Here is a 27,760-nt window from a genome sequence, read left to right as displayed (position 1 = left end):
TGTTTGCTGCAAGGAGGCAAAATTGCTCAGAGGCAGAGGGAGATTTCTTTTTCTTCTTTTCCTCACCCAAAAAGGTAGGTGCGTCTTATACTCCGAAAAATATGGTACCCTCGAGATGCCACCTTTTGGGAAAGCAAATACTTTCCTTTCCTGGATCATCTGCAAACGTGGTCGTGTTAGATGTATATACATGGATAGTCTACACGCCTAAAAATAATTGAGCAAATCCTGGGGCTGATTTGAGCAATCAAATGGCTGTGCACAAGCATAATCTGAATTAAGTTCATGTGGCGCAAAAAATATTAATTTACACGTAGGAGCCTGGGTCTTTGTGGCTTGAGCGAGAGGCTAGGAGACAGATCGAATTCTGCAGAAGAGTGGGACCATCTTGCAATGAAGTCAGGGGTCAAAGGAAGAGAATCGGAAAGATGTGTTTTCTAAATTAAGAGTTAGGAAAGGACAGCAGATCCAGTTATTGCCAGATGATGGTTGTCCAACCTTATCACTTTGAGACTTGTGGACTTCAACTCCCAGAACTCCCCAACCAGCAGAGCTGGCTGGGGAATTCTGGGAGTTGAAGTCCACACATCTTCAAGTTGAGAGTTGAGAAGCACTGATCTATGGGAAGTCTGTCTTATTGAACCCTTCATCTCTTGCAATAGCTCAGGGGCTGCCACAAAGACAAGGGGGTGAAGCTATTCTTCAAAGCACCTGAAGGCAGGACAAGAAGCAATGGGTGGAAACTAACCAAGGAGAGAAGCAACCTAGAACTAAGGAGAAACTTCCTGACAGTTAGAACAATCAGTGGAACGACTTGCCTCCAGAAGTTGTAAATGCTCCAACACTGGAAGTTTTTAAGAAGAGGTTGGATAACCCTTTGTCTGAAGTGCTGTAGGGTTTCCTGCCTAAGCAGGGGGTTGGACTAGAAGACCTCCAAGGTCCCTTCCAACTCTGTTATTCTGTATTCTTTCCCTCAATAGCATATTCTCACATTAACCTTTCACTTCATATGGAGAAAAAAAACATTTAACTGGTTAGCTTGCTGAGCAAACTATAAACTAAAGTTCTGACATGATGGGGTAGGGGAGAAACACTGATACATTTCACCTTAAATTCCAAGGCTAAGCTATTGGATTTTTAAAACGTCTTAACAAGAAACATTTCCCTACTCCAGAAATTCCACCTAACACATACTTACAACTCACCTTCTATTCATCGGATGACTGAAGAACTTCAAGTCTTAATTCCTCATTCCTACTCAGCTCCCTGAATTAATATTAGGCTACGACAGTATAGCCCCTACCATAATTGTAACCACGGTGTATTAAAATCCCTCATTCACCCCCCAACTTAATTACTATTAGTTTTGCTCACTCTTCAATCTTCACCATCAGCGGATTTGCTGCAAGTCAACTCTGAGAATAATTGGCACTCAGTTTTTGTCTCCATCTAAGTTACAGGCGATCCTCGACTTACGACCACAATTAGGAACAGAATTTCCATTGCTAAGCAAGGCAGTTAAGTGAGCCGCGCCCAGTTTTATGACCTTTTTTTGCCGCGGGTTGTTAAGCGAATCACTGCAGTTGTTAAAGTGAATCATCTGGCCATTAAACAAGGACCACTTTTGCCACAGTCATTAAGCGAATCTGGCTTCCCCCAGCTTTGCTTATCAGAAGCTGGCTGAAAAGGTCACAAATGGCGATCATACGATCTCAGGACAGTGCAATAGTTATAAATACATGGCAGTGGCCAAGCAGCTGAATTTTGATCACATGACTATGTTGCAATGGTCGTAAGTGTGAGGACTGGTTGTAAGTCACTTTTTTTAAAGAGCTGTTGTAACAGTCGCTAAACAAAGGGTTGTAAGTCAAGGACTACCTGTATGCTTCTCTGCACAATTCAAGCCAATCCATATATTTATAATTAATATGAGAAACACCAAGTGTGTTAAACACAGCAGAGCTGATACGTTATTACATATGTTAATATTTAAACAGTCATTCAGATATTTTAGAAAACAGACGGCAGGGTGACAATATTTTCCCCTCCCACATTAAATTAAATGTTCAGTCCAGAATTTTATTACATTTCCAGCTTTAAATTTAAATCCTTAAATGCTCCTGAGGAGCTGGCATTTTTCATTTAGATCAGTTGTTTCTTTCCCTTGGGAATTTTAAAATGCGGAGACTTCAATTCCCAGAATTCTCCCCGCCAGCTGATCTAAATGAATAAATAACACTGGTGTTGTGATGCGACTGGTCCCCATTTATCCAAAATAAATAAATAACAACTTACCTAAAATGAAAAAAAAAAAACGTAGAGTTGTGTAATGCCATCAGAGGGAACACACTGTCTTTTTTTTTACACTGACTAAATCAGGGGCTGGGAAGCATGGACCCTTTATGATTTGTGGACTTCAACTCCCAGAATTCCATGGTTCCCCACCTCTGGACTAGATGTACTGGTAGAGAGCTGGTTCGAGATATTCAGAAATGTGTGTGCGTGGGAATTCCCAGAGTTTTACACTTGGGTCAAAAACTTTGCAAAAAGCTAATACAGGTAATCCTCAACGTACGACCACAATTAAGGCCAAAGTTTCTGTTGTTAAGCAAGACCGCTGTGAGTGAGTTTTGCCTCATTTGACAACTTTTCTTTTGCCACAGTTATTCAGTGAAACACTGCAGCTGTTAAGTCACACAGTTGTTAAACGAATCTGGCTACCCCACTGACTTTGCTTGCCAGAAGGCTGCGAAAGGGGAATCCCATCGCCCTGGGACACTGCAACCAGTGGTAGGATTCAAGTAAGTTAACAACCGGTTCTCTGCCCTAATGATTTCTTCCAACAACCAGTTTGCCAAACTGCTCAGAAAGTTAACAACCGGTTCTCCCAAAGTGATGCGAACTGGATGAATCCCACCACTGCCTTTGATGCTGCAACCACTGTAAATACATGCTAGTTGCCAAGTGCCTGGATTTTGATCAAGAAATCATGGGGATGCTGCAACGTTTGTAAGTGTGAAAAGTAGTTGTAAGTCCTTTTTTGTCAGTGCTGTTGTAACTTTCAATGGTCACTAACCAATGGTTGCAAGTTGAGGACTGCCTGTATAGCCCTGGGGTTTCTCATAGCAATCAGAACATGTGGAAGAGCAGGGGTCTCCAACTTTGGCAACTTCACGCCTGGCGGACTTCGACTCCCAGAATTCCCCAAAGCTGGCTGGGGAATCCTGGGAGTTGAAGTCCGCCAGGCTTAAAGTTCCCAAGGTTGGAGTCCCCTGTGGAAGAGAATTGCATCAAAGTCTGTACAGAATCAGGCTTTTTTCACTGCAAACCTGTTGGCAAGACATTTTAATGGCAATAATACTTTTTGAGTGGTGTTTGGCCTGGGCTCCCTCTCCTTCAGGATCCTTGCATGTTCTCTGCAATCTCACATCATCGCGGACTTCACTTTTTCAAAAAACGAAAGAGCAGGCTGTCTGCTCATCTAAGGCAGTCCTTCCCAAGTTTTCTTTCATTCCCAAAAACCACGTATTGGAAAGTCCTTTCAGCCCAAGATAGGTTAAAAAACAAAACAAAACCCTTTCCATCAATGTCAGTGTCCCTTTTGTGATTGAGTAATGGGGTTGTGTACCTTTAACCAAAAAGAAAAAAACACTTTTACCCAATGGTGGGTTATTTACCCGGGTTTGGGAAGCACTGATATAAGAATATGTGTATGTATATATACAGACATATATATATATACATATATTTATAGAATGGAAGAAAAAAACCCACAAAGGAAAATAATATTCAGTGCAAATGCAAATACCTTGCCCCCAACACCCCCTCCCCAAAAAAGGGCAGAAAAAAAAATCGCTTCTCAATGTCTAATCTAGAATGAGGTTTGGGGTAGGGAGCCACAGAGGACAGCTAAGGAGACCAACCTTTGAAGACACGAGGAGAGGAAGGCGGGGAGGGATGAAGAGCGGATGATCTTTTGGCTTGACAAAAGCTGTCAGTTACCAGCATCTGGGGTGGAACAGGTCTGTCTTTGTCCCCCCCCCTCCTCTCCCCCAAAGACATCTGCTGTGGCCTGCCTCCCGCCAGTTGGCCAACGCAAGCTGCTACAATGCTTCGGAGACCATCCGTTCTTGCCCTCCAAGTCGCTATTCAACCGGCCATGTTCCTCCTGAGCCGCAACAATAGCTTGGCGGGACGTTGAGTCGATGAGCCACGGGTTGCATAAAAGGGAACTTTCAACAAAACCACAGCGGGGAGGAGAGGGAAGAAAGGAGGAGGGGGCGGCACCTGAGGACGCGACTGAAAAAAAGACATGCTTCGCCCCATCGAACGTATTCTTAAACATGCTGCGGGTTGTCTTTTTAGGAATCGGACCACTGAATGGTCACGCCGTCCCTTCTCCAGTCCCTGTAACTCGAGCGCTCCTGCGTCCTTATAGAATATTCTGAATGTGTGTTTTGTGTTGTTTCTTTAAAGTGCGTGTCTTGCTCCCGGCACTGGGCTGCGCCCGCCTGCTGCCTTCAAGCTGTCAGTTTCTGGATTGTCTTGTTGTAATACTGCGTGATGGTAGGGGTCAGGGGGTTCCAACTGTTGGCGTGCAGCTCAATCACCTCCAGGAGCAAGGACCGCGTCAGCATGGACTCCGAGGGGCACAGCATCTTGTCGCGGGCGGTGGCCAGCAGTTCCGTCATCAGCTCGGGAAGCTGTTCTTCCAGCAGCCGGCCGGCGCTTTGCAACTATTGAGGAAGAAAGAAGGGAGGTCAAAAGCGGAGGACCGGCTGGCTCCCCCTCCCCGTCTGGCCCTTCTTTCCATTCTCCCCCACTATGGGAAGAAGAGAGGCAGAGAAGAAGGCTCTGCTTCCTTTTGCAAATGCTCGATTTAGTTATTGCTTTGAGGCACACGGTTCTGTTAGAAATAATTACATTCTATGCCAGGAGTGTCTAACCTTGGCCACTTTAAGATTTGGGGACTTCAACTCCCATAATTCCCCCAGCCAACCATAGCTGGCTGAGGGAATTCTGGGAGTTGAAGTCCAAAGGTCTTAAATGTGGCCAAGATTGGGCACCTCTGCTCTATGCTTCACAAGACTCTGTAAACTGCCATTTTAAAAGCCAGAGGCAAATAACATAAAAATATAGGATGCTGGAAAGGCGAGAAATTCCCTAGGAGAGGCATCGGAATGGATACCAGGCGAAGAGGTGGGTGTAGAAATAGAGTTTTTCTGATGTTTTATTTTAACGTTTTGCCCACAGCACAGAGCTCTGGCAGTAGAGCTAAGAAAAGAATGGAGTGGGGGGGGGGTCCTCCAGGCCAACAAAGGTGTGCCATGAATTCTGCAGTTTGAATGCTTTGGATGGGTAGACGGAGGAAGGAGGTGTAACAAACTTTGCAATTGTCCTTCCTCACATTGGTCCAAGCAGATGTTGGTCAACTAGGTACATGTTTATTAAGAGTCAGATCTCACGATACATTTTGGATACTGAGATTGAGGGATTTAGAATAAACAACACAATGTGGACTTTGTTCTTTGTTTTTTTTAGCAAAGCAATTTACAGTATGAATTTCCACACTGGACTTTTGAGATGTTTCTCCCAAGTTCTGGCTACAATATGCCAGTTAAAAGAAAAAGAAAGGAACCATAGTAAACATCAAATAACGCAGATATCACGTGTATATGATATCAACAAATGGCTTTTTCAGTTAATTTTCTAGATACTAGTAGTCCTTGACTTACAACCATTAACTGAGCCACAAATTTCTGTCGCTAAGCGGGACAGTTGTTAAATGAGCTTTGCTCCATTTTCCTTTCTTGCCACAGTTGTTAAGTGAATCACTGGAGTTGTTAAGTTAGTAACAATGTTGTTAAGTGAACCTGGCTTCCCCATTGACTTGGCTTGTCAGAAGGTTGCAAAAGGGGATCATGTGACCTCGAGACATCGCAACCGTCGTAAATGTGAGTCAGTTGCCAAGCATCCAAATTTTGATCACACGATGCAAATGGTTGTAAGTGTAAAAACGGTTATAAGTCACTTTTTGCTTTGCTGTTGTAACTTTGAACTGTCAATAAACAAATGGTTGTAAATCAAGGACTACCTGTATTTTTTTTTTAGCAATTTTAGGCATGCAGTATCATAAAAATTCAGCTACACTAAACCCTAAAACTCAGCAAGTGTATGATGATGGTAGAATGGGCATAACAGAGCAAGTTTTCCAGTCTTGCCATAAGTCTATAGCAGAGGTGGGTTTCAGCAGGTTCTGACCAGTTCTGGAGAACCGGTTGCGGAAATTTTGAGTAGTTCGAAGAACTGGTAGTAAAAATTCTGACTGGCCCCGCCCCCATCTATTCTCTGCCTCCCAAGTCGTAGCTGATCAGGAGGAAATGGGGATTTTGCAGGAACCTTCCCCTGGATTGGGGAGGGAATGGAGATTTTACAGTATCCTTCCCCTGCCACGCCCACCAAGCCACACCCACAGAACCGGTAGTAAAAAATTTTGAAACCCACCACTAGTCTATAGGAAACATTTATGAAAACAGCTCCTTAGGATAATAAATATAAATAAATACTGTTACGGCTTTAAAAAGATTCTTCTAATATTAGTTTCTGATTTTGTGCAGTAAAAGGGCTGTATAAATTCTTGCTCTTATAATTTTGACATTCTCTAGCAAAGAACAGCCCTCTTTACTGAGCGAAGAAGTGGTGGAAATAGGTTAGATAAACATTTCCAAATATCTACCTCCATTGAGCAGCAAAGAACCGCATCTTCTTTTATATCCTGAGATTGCAACAACTGCAGAAACAGAGAAAAAGGAGACATGGAAAGAAAACCCACTTAGAAATTCTTCTCCTGGAGGAAAAACTCAGGTGTTGAAAGAGTGAGATTTGCTTAGGTCAGAGCCAAAGCAGACTGGCAAAGACCTGTTTTATTTTGCATTCATTCTTTATTGACTCCCTTGATACACTGCAAGAAATGGATTTGCAGGTTAGTTTGATATCTGCCCTCTTTTTGAATTCTTTCCATTTTAGATGATGAGGGGACTGGAGGCTAAAACATATGAAGAACGGTTGCAGGAACTGGGTATGTCTAGTTTAATGACAAGAAGGACTAGGGGAGACATGATAGCAGTGTTCCAATATCTCAGGAGTTGCCACAAAGAAGAGGGAGTCAGGCTCTTCTCCAAAGCACCTGAGGACAGAACAAGAAGCAATGGGTGGAAACTAATCAAGGAGAGAAGCAACCTAAAACTAAGGAGAAATTTCCTGACAGTTAGAACAATTAATCAGTGGAACAACTTGCCTCCAGAAGTTGTGAATGCTCCAACACTGGAAGTTTTTAAGAAGATGTTGGATAACCATTTGTCTGAAGTGGTGTAGGGTTTCCTGCCTAAGCAGGGGGTTGGACTGGATGACCTCCAAAGTCCCTTCCAACTCTGTTATTCTATTCTATTCTATTCTATTCTATTCTATTCTATTCTATTCTATTCTATTCTATTCTATTCTATTCTATTCTATTCTATTCGTTAATAATATTTAATTTAAATGGAATGTTCTGGCATTCCATAAATTATATATAAAATTGCACATGAATGTCTTTTTTTTCTCATTCATCCATCAAATTTCTTGAACTCGCGAGAAGGTTTTCTTTTACAGCGTGTTTCCCTGGAAATGGCGAGGAAAGCGATGCAGCTTGAAAGATAAGACCTACATCCCGCTTCTCGCCCGTCCCACCTGCCACCCCCAAATTACATCCCTAAAGGGGGCGGGTGGCTAAGCGAGGGACAGGAGCCCTGCCATGCCTGGCGAAGGGGGAGAAGAGACGGCAAGGGGAGCCATGTCTCGCTTTTCCCCCGCCCCACCTGCCACCCCTCTCGATAAAGAGACAGCGGGGGAGGGAAGCCGCTGTTGCCATTGGGGTGGGGTGGGACATGTTGGGCCGCTTGGTTGGCGTGAAGAAGAGGGAGGGGAGGCAACAGCAGCAACGGGACATCCAGTCCCACGCTTGCCAATTCGTGCACCCCGAAAATAATAAGACCCCCGATATTAAGGCCAAGCCCTTATTTGGAGGGGTCAAAAGAAAATAAGATTCTGTCTTATTTTCAGGGAAACATGGAAATAAAATCCTATGATAGGTGAATGCGTCACCCTGGTTCACAGAATATATTGACCCAACCAGTTTAATGTATTGTATACATCTAAGGTAAGAATTGCACATCCAAATTCATTGGGAGGATCCTAGTTTAAGACCTCCTGGAGGAAAGCAATGGAAAATTACTGCTTGCTAAGACAACTAAAAGGACACGGCCGTGAAAAAGAGCCTGTAGTACAGTGGACTAAAGCACTGTTATTAACATCAGCTGCCTGCAATTACTGCAAGTTCAAATCTCACCAGGCTCAAGGTTGACTCAGCCTTCCATCCTTTCAAAGGTAGGTAAAATGAGGACCCAGATTGTGGGGGCAATAATCTGACTTTGTATAAATATACAAAAGTATGAAGGCTATTGCTTAACGCATTGTAAGCCGCCCTGAGTCTCCGGAGAAGGGCGGCATATAAATTAAAGCAAAAAAAAAAAGAAGAAGAAGAAGAAGCTGAGATGGAAGGAGGATCTACCTCAGCTTAGGACCTATCCAAGAAAAGAGGGAATAGGATTTCCCTACTTTCTGTGTCCGAATGTGGATTCAAATCTGGTACAGCCCCTTCACCATTATCTACACTGAAGAATTCTGGGAATTGTAGTCTCATTATATCTGAGGTGGTGGTTAAAGTTGGTGGCAATGTGGGTGAAAGTAGCACTGGAGCCATTTTTCTCCAAGCAGCAGAAAAACAGGACCCTGGAACCCTGTTGAGTAAACCCAGCCCTGATCGAACAGGCTCCCATGTAGAAGTTGTGTACAATGTACATCCTCCTCCACTGAGTTGCTAACCTGGCTGCTTTCTCAGGCCAGGCCTACGACTGAACGCAAGTCCATCGCTTTCCAAGAATGGAAGCCAAGATGAATGGAATTTTTTTTTTAAAAAAAAAAAACCCAGTGAAACCAAACAAAGCAGAAAAGGCTGAAATGACTCAGGCAAATGCTTCTCATGGCGACATCGCTCTTTGACTGTCTGCCTTCAATAATAGCAGCTCATGACCAGGGGGAGTTTGGGGGTGGGGAGAGAGAGAGAGAGAGAGAGGGGAGAGAACGACACACAATTTTCCAGAGGATGTTTTTTTGGCTGCGTCTTGTGAATTTTGCTGTGATGACACTGAGGGAGATTATTGGTAACAGAAATGGCTGAACAAAGGTCTTGTTGAAACCTCAAGCCAGGCTGTCTCTGTGTTGGATGTTGGTGGAATCAGAGAGAAGGCAGTTTTAACAGAGTTGGAAAGGGACCTCGGAGGTCTTCTAGTCCAACCCCCTACTCAAGCAAAAAAAACATATACCATTTCGGACAAATGGTTGTCCAATCTCTTCTTAAAAACCTCTGGGGTTGGAGGAACCACAACTTTTGAAGGCAAGCCATTCCATGTATTGATTTTTCTGAACGTCAGGAAATTTCTCCTTAGTTCTAGGTTGCGTCTCTCCTTAGTTAGTTTCCATCCGTTGCTTCTTGTCCTGCTTTCAGGTGCTTTGGAGAATAGGTTGACTCCTTCTTCTTTGTGGCAGCCCCTCAGATATTGGAAAACTGCTATCATGTCACCCTTAGTCCTTTTTTTTAAATTAACTTTGGGCTCTAGGAGATAAACCTTGATTAGATTTATCTCCTAGAGTCCATAGAAGGGCTGATGGTTCTGTGGAATTTATATCTGCCTCCACCATCTGCCTCCACCGGGGTCCATCTATAGCAGTGACAATTATGCTTGAGAGTCCTCAGATGTAGTAAGTTTCCAGCAAAAATGTTATAAATTGAGGTCGTGTATCTATAAATGCTATATACAGTATGATCATAAATGGTGGCCAGCTGCTGAGTGCCCAAAATATGGTCACGTTACCATGGGATGCTGGTCATTGGAACTTGGAATTCAGGTCATAAGAAGCATTTTGGGGGTCTAACTTGACTTTGAATAGTCACCAAGTGACTAATCATAAATGTAGGATTACCTGATGAAAGGTTTCCCTTAGTTAAAATGCCAGGCCTTGACCAGGCAAGGAATGTTTATTTATTTATATTTATTTATTTATTGGTTCGATTTATATGCCGCCCTTCTCCGAGGACTCAGGGCGGCTTACAATGCGTTAAGCAATAACCTTCATACTTTTGTTTATACCTGCTTAGTAGGGCTTTCGCCCCCCCTAAGTGGTGTTCTTTTTTATACAAAGTCAGCTTATTGCCCCCACAATCCGGGTCCTCATTTTACCTACCTTGGAAGGATGGAAGGCTGAGTCAACCTTGAGCCTGGTCAGATTTGAATTTGCAGTAATTGAAGGCAGCTGGTGCTACTTAACCGCACTTTAGTCCGCTGCGCCACCAAGGTACAACTCTTGTTGTGTTCTAACAAATGTTGTTTTACCACATTTATCAATATTTATCAGGTGCTATAGAAATCCTCCCTCTTTTCAGGCAATGGAGTCCCCAAATAGAACTAAGGAGAAATTTCCTGACAGTTAGAACAATTAATCAGTGGAACAACTTGCCTCCAGAAGTTGTGAATGCTCCAACACTGGAAGTTTTTAAGAAGAGGTTGGATAACCATTTGTCTGAAGTGGTGTAGGGTTTCCTGCCTAAGCAGGGGGTTGGACTAGAAGTCCCTTCCAACTCTGTTATTCTATTCCCTCTAATATTGTCTGAAGTGCCCTGCAATTTTATACATTCTCGATTGGGATCTTGCAAAACACAGAATTTTCCAGAGCTGACAATGGCAGGCAAGTTTGCTCTCTTCTTTCTTTTGTCAAAAGCGCTCTGTGGACAGGGATGGATCGTAAGCAAGGAAGAGGTGCCCTCCACCCCCAATTGGACTCACCTCCCTGAGGCAGGTGTAAATGGGGCAGACAAGTACACGGAAGGGCTCCCCGGTGCTGCTCCTCATGGTGCCAAAGACTTCACAGAGGAAGGTGATGAATCCCAGCCAGCGTTCCACGTCCCTCTGCTGCAGCTCTTCTCGCATCGTGAAATCTTTCTGCACAAAAGAAAAGAGGGCAGAGGAAAGTCAGACAGCAGCTGCTGGGAACAGAGAAGAAAGATTCCCCCCCCCCCAAAAAAAACCAAGAAGAGGAGGTTGAAGTGGCCCTCAGTCAGAGTTCATCTTTCTGAATGTTTCCTTTAGTGAAATTTTTTTTTTAAAAAAGTCACAGTCGTAGAACCAGCAGAACAAGGAACAGGTTGGGTTGGAACCTGTCACTCTGATGCATTTGGAAGAAGTTTGGAACGGGACAACACCTGACTGCCAGAGATAGCTTCCTGCCTGTTTCTTGACAGAATGATGGGACGTGGGTGGTATTGAATGTTTGGGTGACTTTAGTCTAGTCTACAACCCCGGGATTACAGTCCTGGGATTCCCAGGGATGCCCTACCCAGCAGGGGTGGGTTCTAAATTTTTTTACTACCGGTTCTGTGGGCGTGGCTTATTTTGTGGGCATGGCTTGATGGTCATGTGACAATTCTTTAGATTTAGCAGAGGTACTGGTCTACCAGGCTTTTAACTGCTTGCTTGTACTGGTCTACTCATTTGTTTTTGGAGGCACTGGTCTATCCATTTATTTTTACAGGCACCGGTCTACTCATTCCCTTTTGGAGGCACTGGTCTACCCATTTATTTTTGCAGGCACCGGTCTACCCATTTATTTTGGGAGGCACTGGTCTACTCATTTGTTTTTGCAGGCACCAGCCTACTCATTTGTCTTTGGAGACACTGGTCTACCACCACACTGCCTTTTAACACTGATCAGCTGTAGGGCGGCCCTTTGAAGCCCCGCGGCAAGAGTTTAAACAGCTTTTTTCCTTCTAGCCGATCAGCTGGGACTCAGGAGGCAGCAATAGATTGGGGGTGGGGCCAAATAAAAGGTAAGAATAATGCGGGGGGGGGCGGGGGGCGGGAGGGCCCAGCTCCCGAACAAAGAGAACCGGTTCGGTGACGTCATATCGGCACCGCTACCGGCTCGGCCGAATTGGGCTGAACCGGAGGAACCCACCACTGCTACCCAGGTTCTAACTGGGCTTACCTCTGCTTTGCTTTCAAAATCACTCACTGGAGACCTTCAGAATACAGGACAGCCATTTCTTTTATATACCCCTTATATATAACCCTTGACTTACAACTGTTCATTTAGCAACCATTCCAAGTTACAACAGCACTGAAAAAAGTGACTTACAGCCAGTCCTTGTACTTACAACCATCCCCATCCCCATGGTCACATGATCAACATTTGGGCTCTTGGGTTCAACAGGCATGATATTGCAATGATTGCAGCATCAATGGAGTCATGTGATTGCCATCGGTGACTTTCCAAGCCAGCTTCAGACAAGCAAAATCAATAGGAGAATTGGATTCACTTAATGCTTGCATTAACAATTGCACTAAACAACTTTGGTGATTCACTTAATAACCATGGGAAAAAGGTTGTAAAATGAGGTGCAATGCATTTAACAACTACATTGCTTAAGGAATGGAAATTCTGGTCCCAAATGATGGTTGTACATTGAGGGCTACCTATGTATGTATGTATGTATGTATGTATGTATGTATGTATGTATGTATAGATAGATAGATAGATAGATAGATAGATAGATAGATAGATAGATAGATAGATAGATAGATAGATAGATGATGGATGGATAGAGATTTTACATAATTTAAATAAAAACAAGAATATAAAATAGGAAAGTAGAAGAAAAAAGATAAAAGAAAAAGTGCTAGCAACAGTAAAATAAAGATAGAAACAATAAGATAAACAGGAAGAAAAAGGAAGAAAAAGGGGAAAAAAAGTCAAAGAAGCAGTGTCTGATCTTCTTTACAGCAGCTACACACTTTTTCCATTTTACCTACTTTATATAACCCCTTTCTTCCCATTGTCAACAGTTTTTAATCAGAATTTTAATCCAGAAATCTCCAGTTCATTTTTATCAGCAAACAAGCTCATGAAAGTTTTCCTATCTTTCATAAAAAGTACTCATTGTTCTGTCTCCAATCAAATAGGTCAGTTTTGCCATTTTGCAAATTCTGCCATCTTCACTGTCCGCTCCTCCTTGGTGGTGTGGTGTGGGGGAAGGAACACAGCCATTTCTAAAGATGTCATCCTCCCAGCTGCAGCATATTTGTGGTGGGTCGCAGCTGTTTTCTGCTGCTGGGACAAACTAGCCAAAGCTTTATCCAGGAGATGTTTTGTGCTCTGGTTCCCTGCCTGGGATTCAGTTTGGCTGCTGGCCTTTCAAAGAAGCATGGCTAATTTCTACATGCCTCTGTTTCCTCCTGTATTTATTTCTGAAAATGCAAGCCTCTGAACTGAAGCTCTGCCAACCAACAGCCGCCCTATTCCTTTTAAAAATCTTCCCTGGCAGGAGTTTCTTGGGATGTCCAGCCAGCAGGAACTATCCAACCCCCAGATTCCTCTTCCCTTCCATTCTCTTCCCCACCACCCAATTCTGAACCTGTTTGTTTTGAAGGCTTTTAATTGGCAAAGAGACTTTTTAGGTAATTCTTTTTCCAATGCTGCTGGTTTCTACCGCTTTTTATGCTGTACCTTTTCCACCCGTTAGGTTTAGTTCCAAGTTTTTAAAAATGTGACCTTAAAGAATTCTAAGCTGTCATGGGAAAACTCTCTTCTTAAAAAAATTAGTTTTTTTTTTTAAAAAAAAAAATCTAATGGATATTCCTTTGAAATGCAAACCGTGGTTTGAGAGAGAAGATTTCAACTTTGGCAACCAAGAGAAGGAGCTGAATTTTTCCTTTGGTGAAAAGTTACAAACCTGAAATTGTTTGGTGAAAATAATCTACTATACAAAGGGAAGTATGCAGTGGGGTAACCCCAGGGCTCTGTCTTAGGCCCAGTGTTCTTCAACATCTTCATAAATCATTTAGACGAAGGAATAGAGGGGGAATTCATCAAAAAAATTTTTTTATTTTTTTTAATTTGATTTATATGCTGCCCTTCTCCGGAGACTCAGGGCGGCTTACAGTGCGCTAAGCAATAGCCTTCATACTTTTGTATATTTATACAAAGTCAGCTTATTGTCCCCACAACTGGGTCCTCATTTTACCTACCTTAGAAAGGATGGAAGGCTGAGTCAACCTTGAGCCTTGGAGAGATTCTAACCTGCAGTAATTGCAGGCAGCTGGTCTTAATAACAGGGTGCTTTAGACCACTGTACTACCAAGGCAGATGACACCAAGCTAGGAATTGCTAACACTTTGCAAGACAGACTTAAGATTCAGAAGGATCTTGACAAACTTCAGAATTGGGCCCTACACAAAAAATAATTCAATTCAGTGATGAGAAAAGTAAGGCAGGAAAAACCAAATGCAGAGGTAGAGAATAGGTGGCACCTGGCTCAAAGTAGTGCCTGTGAGGTGGATCTAGGTGTCCTAGTAGACCACCACTTAAATATGGAGCCAGCAGTGTGCTGCAGATGCCAAAAAAGCCAACCGCAGCCCTCAGTTTGCATCAACCCTGGGATAGCATCAAGATTGTGAGAAGTGATACCCTGTTGGCCCCAAAAGAGCCTGTAGTACAGTGGACTAAAGCACCGTTATTAACAACTGCTGCCTGCAATTACTGCAAGTTCGAATCTCACCAGGCTCAAGGTTGACTCAGCCTTCCATCCTTTCTAAGGTAGGTGAAATGAGGACCCAGTTTGTGAGGGCAATAAGCTGACTTTGTATAAATATACAAAAGGATGAAGGCTATTGCTTAACGCATTGTAAGCCGCCCTGAGTCTCCGGAGAAGGGCGGCATATAAATAAAAGCAAAAAAAAAAAAAAAAAAAAAGACATCCCCTGATAATAAGCCCAATCGGGCTTTTGAGCGCATGGCAATAAGGCCATGCACTTATTTCAGGGTTCAAAAAAAAATATAAGACAGGGTCTTATTTTCGGGGAAACACGGTAGTACTTATTATACTGCACTTGGAGTACTGTGTCCAGTTCTGGTCACCATGGTCCAAAACAGATGCTGAGGACTGAAATTCACACGTCAAGTTACCAAGTTGGAGAAACTCTTGTTTTGTATGAATTAAAAAAAAAAAAAAAAAGCTTGCCTAAAGCTTTTGATCACAAGTGGAAGACTACATGATGCATTTTTTATCAATTATGCTTTGCAAGCTATCTAACCAATATTTATCACCCAGTAGTGCAGGTTGTGAAACTTCACAACGTCAATATTTGAGATTGGCTCAACTGCACGAAGGCTCCACTAAAACTGATCTGTTTGGACTTGCCAAGGTGATTCACAACCAGGCTATGCTTTAAAGGCATTTTTCCCAACCTGGATTGAGATGGGAAGCAACTCCTAACATTCCTAGCCAATGTCACTGAACGTTTGGGAGAAGTACAGGTAGTCCTCGACTTATGACTACAACCGAGCCCAAAATTTCTGTTGCTAAATGAAATTGTTAAGGGTAGGCCCGGTAGGCCTGTTTTTCACCCTCCCCAGGCTCCAGAGGCTTTCTAGGAGCCTGGGGAGGGCGAAAATGGCCTTCCCCACCCCCCAGGAGGCCCTCCGGAGGCTGGAAACAGCCCATTTCCCAACTTCCGGTGGGATTGAAAGGCCCAAAAATCAGCTGGCTGGCACACACATCCGTCCTGGAGCTGAGCTATGGCAACGCTCATGTGCCCACTGATGTGGCTCCGTGTGCCACCTGTGGCACCCGTGCCATAGGTTTGTCATCACGGCCATAGCCGTTAAGTGAATCACTGGAATTGTTCATTTAGTAACATAGTTGTTAAATTGAATCTGGCTTCCTCATTGACTTTGCTTGTCGCAAAAAGATGATCACATGACCCCAGGACACTGCAACCGTCATAAATATGAATCAGTTGACAAGTATCTGAATTTTGATCATGCAAACGTGGGGATGCTGTAATGGTTGTAAGTGTGAAAAACAGTCATAAGTGACTTTTTCAGTGATATTCTTAAATTCGAACAATCATTAAATGAATGGTTTTAAGTTAAGACTACCTGTATGCAAGAGAAGAAATCAGAAACTCTTAAGTATTCCCATTTATTTTTGTGAATAAGAACTGTTGAGATGTTCTTGTTTTTTTGGGGGGGGGCGGGTTAATTCTGGGACTTTGACAACTCCAGGGTTGGAACCTCATCTACCTGAATCCCTTCATAACACAAACCAACAATTTAACACATCAAATGCCATTTCCAATGCTTTTAATTTTCTTGTTTCCTTATTCGTAGCTTGGCGATACACCCTATCCACTTTTTCCTACAGTAAAATTTGATCTGTCTGGCTAAGAGCTGTATTTAGAATTATAGGGCTGGAAGGAACCTTGGAGGTCTTCTAGTCCAACTCCCAGCCTATGCAGGAGACCTTATACCTGCGATGGCGAACCTATGGCACGCGTGCCACAGGCGGCACGTGGAGCCATGTTGCCTGGCACGCTAGCTCAGCTCCGGTGCGCATGCATCGGAGTCTCTGGAGGCTGGGGACAGCAAAAAAGTCACTTCCTGTCCAACCAGAAGTTGGGAAATGGGCCGTTTTGGGCATCCGAGGGGGTGGGGAAGGCTGTTTTCGCCCTCCCCAGATGCATAGAGAGGATTTGGAGCCAGGTGAGAAAGAAAAATGAGCCTACCGGGCCATCGTGTGCTAGGAGCGGGGGGAAGGGGGGGTCACATGCACGGGGCGGGATGCATAGAATTATGGGTGTGGGCACATGTGCACGCGAACCTCCCCCGCCCCCCCTTCCTGGCACGCAATGGCAAAAAGGTTAGCCATTACTGCCTTATACCATTCCAGACAAATGGTTGTTCAATCTTCTCTTGAAAACCTCCAATGATGGAGCACCCACAACTCTGGGAGGCAAGCTGTTCCATTGACTAATTGTTCTCACTGTCAGGAAATTCCTCCTTACTTCCAGGTTGGATCTTGGATCTTCCTCTGAGGAGCTTCCACCCATTGCTTCTTAGCTATTTTAAGTCAAGCGTGAATGCTGATAGCAACATGAAAGAGACATGAAAAGAAAATTCTTTATTTTTCCTCTGTTGCTTGGTGTATTATTCTATCGGGTGTCCTTCAATTGGTGAGATGCTATCTATAAATTTTATATCCTCCACCCTAAACCTAAAATGCTAATGCAATTGTTTAACTTGATGGTCACCGTTCAGTTTTTTTTATAACAGAATGAAAATATGGAGAGAGGGGATCTGTACAAACACAGAAAAAAGAGGAAAGCCCTTTTGTAATTCTTTACAACCATATTTGATCTCGGAATTATGTATGTCGTTGTGGATGTTAAATGGATCATCATGTCCCCGTGCTCAATTTTAAGACCTCTTTTTGATAGTCATTATGAAAACACCATGGTCATGAAGTGAAGCCCTTTCATCCAATGGCTGTTTGATTTTGGGTTTTTTTTGCCAGAAACTGGAAATAAATGTGGGAAACCAGAAAAAAAGACTGAAAATTGGGGTCATGTGGCTCATAGGATGCTGCAAACAGCGGTAAATGCGAGGCAGTTGCCAAATGGCCAAAACACAATCACACGACTGCAGAGAGGGAAGGGGTGGCTGTCCGAACGTCAAAATCGGGTCTTAAGTACATTTTGTGGGTTGGTCCATCAGAACTTCATTTTCCCACTATTTTGAGAAAGAAAAAAAAAAGTAGACTTTATGTGGTATCCAAAACACCTTTCCCCAAAAGCCAGAAATTCTGTCTTCTAGCTGCCACTATTCTCATTCCCAATTATTTTACACAGCCTTGGCCACCAAAGCATAATTTATATCAGAGAAAAAAGGATTGGGAGAAAAAATTAAATTGTCAGGTGCAAATAACCAGCACCATTTGTTGACTTTGAAGTACAGCAGAGTTTATTATTGCTGTCCCTAATACAAGAGTCTAGTCCAGAGGTCAGCAACCCGTGGCTCTGGAGCCGCATGTGGCTCTTTCAGGTAGAGGAAAAAGGACGCCACGTTAGGAGGAGACTCTATGGTGGGGGAACCGGACTTCCAGTTGGCAGAGGAAAGGACGCCATGCTAGGAGGAGACTCTATGGTGGTGGAACTGGACTTCCGGTCGGCTCCAGAATTGAACGGGGGGCTTCCGGTTAGGACCTTTGTGGCTCTTTTGAGTTTTTCAGGTTGCAGACTGTGGGTCTAGTCAACTAACAATCAAGGCTAAATTGGTGCTAGATAAAGGTCAATGGAATTCAAGGATGACTCCAAAATGATGACACGCTTAATGCCGCCTTCTATACAAATCTCAGATTGAAGTTCTGAGATAAAGTGAGTCTAATGCCTCAAAAGGTTGAAGAATGGAGATGTTTACCCTGATCTTATGAATGTGGGTTTGAACAGGAATTTGAGTTCAATAGGGCAGGTTCAGAGGACAAAGCATCCCAGGTTTGCAGACTGATGTAACTTTGATGGGAGTGTCATAAATCTCACGGGAAATATGAAGAATATCTAAGAATAGCTTAGTAAAATGCAACAGGAGGTCATCTCTCAAATCTCACTATTTCCCCCCAAGAAAGCAGAACCCACCAATGAGCAATGGTGTGTTACATTCCGGTATCCTTCTAAGATCTAATCAGATATTTTCACTCACTCACTGAATGCAAAGGAATTTAGCCATGTTTAATTTAGGCTGGATTATATCTTTGATGATTCTATTATTTCTAAAAGTCTTTTTCAAAAGCAAGTCATTAATTGTCCTAACCCTAATTATGAAAAAAAAAAGCTTAAAGAAGATAGATGTTTCATTTTAAGTAATAAAATTGAGAACATTCTACGATTTGACTATTGTGTTACTTGAAGAGGGAGCTTTACTGTGGCCAGCAAAAAGCCTTCAGATAGGAAAAATATATCTTCACTTATTTATCCTTCTTACTGCATTTTCATGGCCCCGATTGATTTTTCAGAAGCTGCTGTAGGGTTGGCCAGAGAACTGAGAATACGCGACCTCTTTGTATGTCGGCTAGCAATACATGCTTGCTTTCCACTATTTTAGTCTCTTCTTAATGGCAGAGGGTAAAAAAAAAAAAAGTCAGATATTGAGTTTCCAGGAGTTTGCAGGCATGCATACACAAATGCTTAGAGAAAAATGGTTAAAAACAAAATGCAAATCCTACATGGTGGAAAACTCCCTGGGGGTTACACAAAGCAGGAGCACAGGATTACTTAGTTCTAATTAAGGGCATTTATTCCTTTTCCAATTACAAGGTTTTTGAAAGAACTTGTTTTATCAAGGGAGTTCATGATTAAGGATAAAAGGAGGAAAGAGGAAAGACAGGTATGGAAATCCGAGTTGAAGCTCACATGATCAGGTAGGAACTCAAGTGACCCATTTGTTTTCAAGCTTTCTCCAACTTCCAAGAGGACTGGAAACTCATTTTAAGCAGAGAGAGGGAAAAGTAGTAATTAAAAGAAAAAAGAAAAAGCTATATAAAGGCTCAAATCCCCATGCTGTAACTGCTGCCTTCTAGTTGCAAACAGTTTAAGGGATGTGGTTCATGGAGACACACATGGTTTTCTTTCAGAATCACCAACATTGAGCCCCCCGCAGAAAAGCAGTAGGAAATATTAAGCAAAAAATAAATAAATTAAGGGCATGCCATTAAAAAAAAAGAAAAGGGAAGAGTTTTAATGAGTTTTAAACCACTCTCCATACTTTTCTATCCTTGCAAATTATTTCCGTTGCTGCACAAATCCCATCACACTTTCTGTGAATCTTTCTTAACGTTAGTATGAGTTTTCTTCTGCTTTTCACTGTTCATTTCTGAAGTGTTGTGCATCTCTCTGTGTATGTGTGTCTCCTCTTCAGAGTGCTGCAAGGGGGAAGATTGTAGTTTATGCCGTAATTGGAGTGGGCGTTTATCCAACGTTGAGGGAGTTTTAGGGTTTGCGAGGTGATGCCTTAAGCTTTAGGTACCAAATACGCCAAACACCACCTTCCTGGCAAAACCCTGGGAAAAATGGCGTGAATTATAGCTGGTTTCAAATGTTTTCGAGACATCAAATGGATGGCACTCATCTTCCCCTTAAACATTCCAAAACGTCGAAGTGGCCCCCATTTCTAGCTCAGCTCATTCCAGTCTGCTCTGCATGTATTCTGGAGCCCGCAAAAGGGATAAAGTAGGGCAGAAGTAGTCCATGGGTGGTGCACCTACAAGCTAGAGCAATTCTTAGGAACAAAGATTCCTACAGGGCTTTGGAAAGCATCGGGAAAACTGTTCTTCCAAATTATGGGGTTGCGAGCTGTCTGGGACGGGCGATGGTATCAAGGGAGGGTGAGTCATGCCCATTGCTACAGCTCTTTTTGAAGGACTCGGTTGCCAGGGCTGGGCTTAATTCTCCAAGGAATCCTTGAGTCTTACACAGCACTTTGAGAACGCTCAAAGCGCTCGGCAGATACCTTGGCTGTCCTCGGATCACCCTGCAAGGTAACTCACGGCTATCTCCCACAGCATCTCAGATGATCCAGCCTTGCCCAACTTTTTGGATCTGATCTTAGGGAGAGTTACAGACTCCCTCGGATTCCAGAAAATGCCTGCTATTGTTATAGTACATTGACTCAACGCCCCAAGGAGAGTGGTTCACGCACAGGGCTTCCATTCACTGATTTAGGGATGAGTTTGGGAAGGTGGGGAGTGCCTGACCTCAAATGACACCAAGAGGGAATCTGGGGTGGGCAGCTTCTCCGGCCTTATCCCCAAGGTGGAATTGTGCTTTTCGGCTGTGCTAGAAGATGAGTGAATGTTGAAAACCAGACTGTAGAGAGACTGATGGATGCAGAGCAGAAATTGCTTCCTGCTCCAAGCAATTGTTTCCTGTTCCAAAACCGCTGTCGTTGTCTTCCCTCCCTCCTTGCAGCCAGAAAAGACCAACTGAGGCCAGAGACAAAGGAGCTGGTTGTTGCTCAGCTTTCCACAGCAGGGGCAGTGAAGCGTCTGAGCATCTCCGCTGCATCATAAGAACTCCCAGTCTGTTTCACACACCTTTGCCACAGTGTCAGGAGAGATTTTGCAGATTCTGCATGATCACCACAAAAAGAGAAGAAGAGGGAATCGTTTGGGATCCTGTCATATGCACCCAGTGGTGTGCTGGAGCTAGTCGATACCGACTTGCAAAAGCTGACAGTTAAATTTTCTGGAATTTGGGGAGCCAGTTAAGAGCAGAGGTGAACCGTGGTGGATGGGGCATCAGTTGTTTGTCCTTTGTGGTGTAGCCGTGGTAATGGAACCAGCAGTATCAGCGAGGCCTGGAGGTGTTGGGAGTTGCTTCGTAAAATGACCTTTGGGGTGAAGGTAGCTACAAAAGATATACAGGTAACCCTCGGCTTATGACCGCAACTGAGCCCAAAATTTTTCTTGCTAAGCGAGACAGTTGTTAAGTGAGTCTTGCTTGCCCCATTTTATGACTTTTCTTGCCATGGGAGAATCTCTACAGTTTTTAAATTAATAACACGGTTGGCAAGTGAATCTGTCTTCCCCATTTGCTTGTCAGAAGTTCACAAAAGACAATTATATTGGGGGCAATTATATCCGGGACATGGCAACCTTCATAAATGTCTGGTGGGCAGGAAGATGGCTATGGCGGCTCCTTCCTAGCAGTTCACAGAGTATGTCGATATTTATTGCAGACAGCTGTTTTAGTTTGGCAAGATTCTGTCTGTAGGTGAATAACAATAAAGAAACTACTCAGAATAATTCCACGTGTTGCTCTTGGTTCTCAGAGAAGAGGTTAGGAATAGATAGTCAGTAGATAGATAGATAGATAGATAATAATCAACCAATCCATTTTCTTTTCAGAGAGCTGGTTATTAAACATTTTCTAGCACACCACTGCATGCACCTCTGACAGATCTAATCGAAGAAATCATAACTGGGATCCAAATAAGAACAAAAGGTGTCATTTCATTGCACTTCCCCATTGCATTGGGCTGGTGATCAGGGGTGGGTTCTATTTTTTTTTACTACTGGTTATGTGGGCGTGGCTTATTTTGTGGGTGTGGCTTGGAGATCATGTGACTAGGTGGGCGTGGCTAGCTGGTCAGTCATTTCTGGAAGGTCCTCGCACTTACGACCAGTCCTCGCACTTACGACCCGACTCATTTGTTTGCTTTTAACACTGATCAGCTGTAGGGTGGCCCTTTGAAGCCCTGCGGCAAGAGTTTAAACAGGTTTTTTTCCCTCTAGTCATCAGCTGGGACTCAGGAGGCAGCAATAGATTGGGGGTGGGACCAAATAAAAGGTAAGAATAATGTGGGGGGATGGGCGGGGGGGAGAACCGGTTCGGTGACGTCATATCGTCACCGCTACCGGCTCGGCCGAACCGGACAGAACCGGGAGGAACTCACCACTGCTGGTGATGCCTGCTTATGAGAAGCAGAGGCCCGCCCAATTAAACCTGTTCCTGCAATCCAGAAAATGAGATTTAAAACAACCTTCATGCCTCTTTGACACACATAAATAAATGCGAAGCTTAAGGGGAAAAAACCCCTCCATGAACAGCAATGGAAGCTGCTTCTTATAAATCCGAGTCACGCCGAGGGTGGGGTTTTGTTTCCATCCAAAGAACGAGGTTTTAAAAGTGAAAATAAAGGTTATACATGCAATGGGTTGACGTGGGTGGGCAACCTCCAGCCCTTCAAACCACTACTCAAAAAACAAAGCATAAATGCTTGATTACATATATCAGCAAAGTTATAAATAAGAGAAAGCCATTTTATATAATCTATCTATCTATCTATCTATCTATCTATCTATCTATCTATCTATCTATCTATCTATCTATCTATCTATGTTTTTCTTTTAGCCAGGTTTTTCCTACGTAACCAAGATTTTTCTACAGCCCTAGCTCAGTGGAGTCACATCCACTTGATTCTGAGCTTTTTTCCTTCTGGCAGCCAGCAGGCCCTATGCTGCCCTATGCTGCCTAGTGAGAGACTTATATAGATCTATTTCTGGCTCATTAGCCATCATCAGTAAGCCACACCCACATCTCATGTATCCTCCCTGTAAAGGTACAATATCTCTTTTCTCTTACTTTTCGTAGGTTTTATATGTGTTTTTCTTTCAGCCAGGTTTTTCCTACGTAACCAAGATTTTTCTACAGCCCTAGCTCAGTGGAGTCACATCCACTCGATAGATCCACTATCTATCTATCTATCTATCTATCTATCTATCTATCTATCTATCTATCTATCTATCTATCTATCTATCTATCTATCTCTTGTGTGCATATTTATGTGTATGTGTGTGTATATACATATCATATAAATAGAATGGTTTTGATCTTGGATTAAACTCTCATGGGAAAATCTAGGTTTAGCAAGCTTTCCGCTTAGGTAGAGATTGGACAGCCACTTGTCTGGAATTGCATAGGGTCTCCTGTTTGAGTAGGGGGCTGGACTAGAGGACCTCAAAGGTCCCTTCCAACTCTGTTATCCTGTTAAAATATTTTCTTTCCGAGAGAGGAATTCACACACAACACCCTATTTATGAAAATATGTGTTGTTTCTCTTTTGAGACAATAGTTCTCCCAGACCAAATCCAAAGAATTTTTTTTTTTGATGCGTCATCTGTTCATACACCTCCAACATCAACCTATCAAAAAAGTTCGCTTTGATGCAGCTCTCGTTCAGGAGGACTTTCTCTGGCCCAATGTTCACTTCGATATATCTGTCTCTAGACAAGTCACAAGGCACCAAAATGTCTGGGGCACTGTGGCTTAGAAAACCCTCTTGGGATGAAGTGCAGATCTATCAGTTCCCAAGATGTTCAGACAGATACTCGGCAACAAGGGACAAACAAAAAGAAACAAATCTTCAGCTGCTGTAGGCTAAACCTCACCGCCTCTTTCCTCTTATTTTTTCAACGGGCAGGTTGAAAAATACTCCAAATCATAGCAGTTTGAATGGGTCATGGCGTTCTTGGATTCAAAGAATCACAGAAAAATTATCTATCTATCTTCTATCTATCTATCTATCTATCTATCTATCTATCTATCTATCTATCTATTTATCTATCTATCTATCTATCCTGTTTTAATCTTTTATATATTCAAAGTCTTTGGCTATAATCACTATCCAATTATTATATTACAATTGGATTTCCAGAATCACAGAAAAAAATCTTTCTTTCTTTCTTTCTTTCTTTCCATCCTTCCTTCCTTCCTTCCTGTCCTAATCTTCTATATACTCAAAGTTTCTCATTGTGATCATTATCCAGTTTTTACAATATTACAATTGGATTCAAAAGACCACAGAAAAGAATATCTCTACCTCTCTATTCTATGTATGTATGTATGTATGTATGTATGTATGTATGTATGTATGTATGTATGTATCTATCTATCTATCTATCTATCTATCTATCTATCTATCTATCTATCCTGTTTTAATCTTTTATATATTCAAAGTCTTTGGCTATAATCACTATCCAATTATTATATTACAATTGTATTTCCAGAATCACAGAAAAAAATCTTCCTTCCTTCCTTTCTTCCTTCCTCTTTCTTTCCTTCCTTCCTTCCTTCCTTCCTGTCCTAATCTTCTATATACTCAAAGTTTCTCACTGTGATCATTATCCAGTTTTTACAATATTACAATTGGATTCAAAAGACCACAGAAAAGAATATCTCTACCTCTCTATTCTATCTATCATCTATCTATCTATCTATCTATCTATCTATCTATCTATCTATCTATCTATCTATCATCTATCTATCCATCCATCCATCTTCTATCATCTATCTCTTCCTATACTAATCTTTTGTATACTCAAAGTCGCTACATGTGATCATTATCTAGTTATTACAATATATTCTACCACTTTCTTCTTTTAAGTCCTCTTCCATTCGCTCTCTCCCCCCTCCCCCCGCCCTCTCTCTCACAGATAAACACGCGTACACATTCATTCCCTGTGTCTTCTTTATTCAGCCCAGGAGCCAAGGAGTCTAGTGAGTGCCGTCAGGTCAGCAAAAACCGAGAGAGCAAAGGAAACTAAAAATGTCCGAGTGAGTCCTGTTTGCATTGGCATCTCCCTTGCAACTTTTCCAGCGGGGATTAATCTTTCACTGGACAGACATAATTTGACGCAAAGTGCCAAGTCCACAAAACACCATCCCTCCTGGTTTCCTCCTTCAGCAATCCTGGGAAAGTTGTGGGGGAGCCTGTCACGGCATTTCCCCCTCTTGACCTGTATGGGGCGTGTCCCTTCCAAAAAGGAGTTGAAGAGCTCGGCTGCCCTCCTGTTCGATGCTTGGCTTTAATTTCTCCTGGGTAAGTTTTCTCCTGGGTTTTTCCTTTATTTGGCTTCCCTTCTCGCTCAAAGGAAAGCAAGCCTTCACCACTAGGATGCAGCAGGAATACCCAAAGATGCATTTCCAAAAGGCAATTGGACTTTCTTGTTTTTTTTTTTCTTGAAAATGTATTCAAGAAACAAAACTCTTCATCTGAGAAGTGAAACCATCATCATCATCATCGTATTATTATTATTATTATTATTTTATTTTATTTTATTTATTTTATTTTATTTTATTTATTTTTTATTTTTATTTATTTTTATATGCCGCCCTTCTCCGGAGACTCAGGGCGGCTTACAATGCGTTAAGCAATAGCCTTCATACTTTTGTATATTTTTATACAAAGTCAGCTTATTGCCCCCACACACCGGGTCCTCATTTTACCCACCTTAGAAAGGATGGAAGGCTGAGTCGACCTTGAGCCTGGTGAGAATTGAACTCGCAGTAATTGCAGGCAGCTGGATGTTAAATGCTGCCTTAGTAGGAGGCATTAGCCTCCTACGCCACTCAGGCTCCTATTCTTCTCCTTCTCCTTCTCCTTCTCCTTCCTCCTCCTGCTCCTCCTCCTGCATGGAATATACTCACTACTTTTTTGCAAAGCTGGCCAAGCCTTATCAGACATCATATCACTCCCCACCCTCCTGTAAGATCAGGGAAAAGTGAAACATTTACAAGAAAGCCATCCATCCATGATTAATCTGTTTTATAATCATAATACCCCTGTAAGGTAGGCTAGACTGGTCAGGACTTGCCCAAAACCACCAGTCAAAGGTATGGTAAACAGCAAAAAAGATGCTAAGGGGCCTGGAGGCTAAACCATATGATGAATGGTTGAGGAAGATAGCTATGCCTAGCCTATCAAAGAGAAGGATTAAGGGGGACAGGATAACTGTCTTCCAGCACCTGAAAGGCTGTCACAGAGAAGAGGAATCAACTTATTCTCCAAACCACCTGAGAGTAGGAGAAAAAGCAATAGAGTTCATCAGCGGGAGATCTAACCCAGAACTCAGGAGAAATTTCCTGATACTGAGAACAATTAATCAATGGAATGCAATATTGCCGGCTAAGTCTGTCCACTGCCAGGAGTTCGATCCTGACCGACTCAAGGTTGACTCAGCCTTCCATCCTTCCGAGGTCGATAAAATGAGGACTCAGATTGTTGAGGGCAATAGGCTGACGTTGTAAACCGCCCAGAGAGCGCTGTAAAACACTATGGGGCAGTATATAAGTCTAAGTGCTATTGCTATAATAAAGTAATTTTACTGCAACTGTGGGCTTCTGTCCTCAGTAACTTCCTGAACGCCACAATTAGGTTTTGCAAAGTTGAGATTTATTATTGAGTCTGGCCTAAAGCCCGACAGTGCTCATTATATCAGCTCATTAAAGAGGAGGTATGCATGCTAAGTACACATATTTCTTTGAGAAGCCTACCCTCTTTGCGTATCAATAAAACTGCTGGGATTAATGGGCAAGGTATATAGAAAGATAATTTGTGTGCCCAAGAATAACACAAAAATAAATTGTTTTGAGGGTCTGAAATTGGGGCAGAGATTGCAGTGAAGGAAGCAAGTGTTTTGAAATGACTAATATGTGAGTGTAAGCTGGGGTAGCAAAGAGGGAACTATTTTAGCAAGGGCCCACTGCCTAGCATTTGGAGGCTGGTGTGTGTATGTGTGAGTGTATGCATGTGTGTTTGTTTACAGACACACAGCAGATGGAAAAATGTCATTGTCTTGTCCTTGCACTGTCTACGTGAATATGAGTAATGTCCCTTTGTGTTGTTCTTGGCAAAAGATCAGCCATCTCCAAAACATCAGGCAGACCTTAAACTGGTCCGTGGGTGCTTTCCTTGAGGTTGACTAGATCAGTGGCAGAATTCTTGGGAGTGGAGATATCCACCAGAACCTTCCCAGTCTGTCAGAGGAACTCCTGCAGCAACAATAAAAATTTCAATGGATACAACCTCATTTTTTCCTCTTCTATAGAAGGGATATTTAACGTTGGCCACACAACCATGCTGGCTGGGGAATTCTGGGTGTTGAAGTCCACGGGTCTTAAAAGTGGCCAAAGTTGGACCCCTCTGTTCTATCGCTTACAAACCGCAACAATCATCAGAAAAAATAAGGTTGGAAAATCCCAGTCTATGTGCGTATGTGAATGACACCTTCGCTCTCTTCCCACCAGCTCCCAGCAGTTTTAGACGCTCTCCCATCATCCCTTTCCAATTTTGGCTGCTCCCCATAGACTCCTTGGCACCTTGGCCGTATAAAGTGGACGCCCTGGAAGTGTGAAGCTTAAATGAAGAATGTGGACTCTTGGCAAACTTCAGCAGATGATGGCTCTGGCCTGCTCTTGTGTATGTGATAACGGACACCATG

At 42.8% G+C, this 27,760-nt stretch overlaps 1 protein-coding gene across 3 annotated transcripts in view; it reads right to left on the bottom strand.

Moving 5' to 3' along the window:
* Window positions 1-3,331: 3,331 nt before the first annotated feature.
* Window positions 3,332-27,760, bottom strand: part of CTIF (cap binding complex dependent translation initiation factor) — a 166,197-nt gene continuing 141,768 nt past the window's right edge. For all 3 annotated transcript variants that reach the window (XM_087885545.1, XM_087885547.1, XM_087885546.1), the window contains exons 10-12: window positions 10,941-11,096; window positions 6,737-6,790; window positions 3,332-4,736 (exon numbers count right to left, since the gene is read on the bottom strand). In XM_087885545.1, the coding sequence (XP_087741671.1) occupies window positions 4,521-4,736; window positions 6,737-6,790; window positions 10,941-11,096 (426 nt within the window). In that variant the 3' untranslated portion in view covers window positions 3,332-4,520. The remainder of the gene's footprint in view (window positions 4,737-6,736; window positions 6,791-10,940; window positions 11,097-27,760) is intronic.

The sequence above is a fragment of the Pantherophis guttatus genome, chromosome 2 (assembly GCF_059756535.1).
Source record: "Pantherophis guttatus breed Tessera chromosome 2, ASM5975653v1, whole genome shotgun sequence".
In the NCBI taxonomy this organism is placed as follows: Eukaryota; Metazoa; Chordata; class Lepidosauria; order Squamata; family Colubridae; genus Pantherophis; species Pantherophis guttatus.
This window is presented reverse-complemented; position numbering and strand designations above follow the sequence as displayed.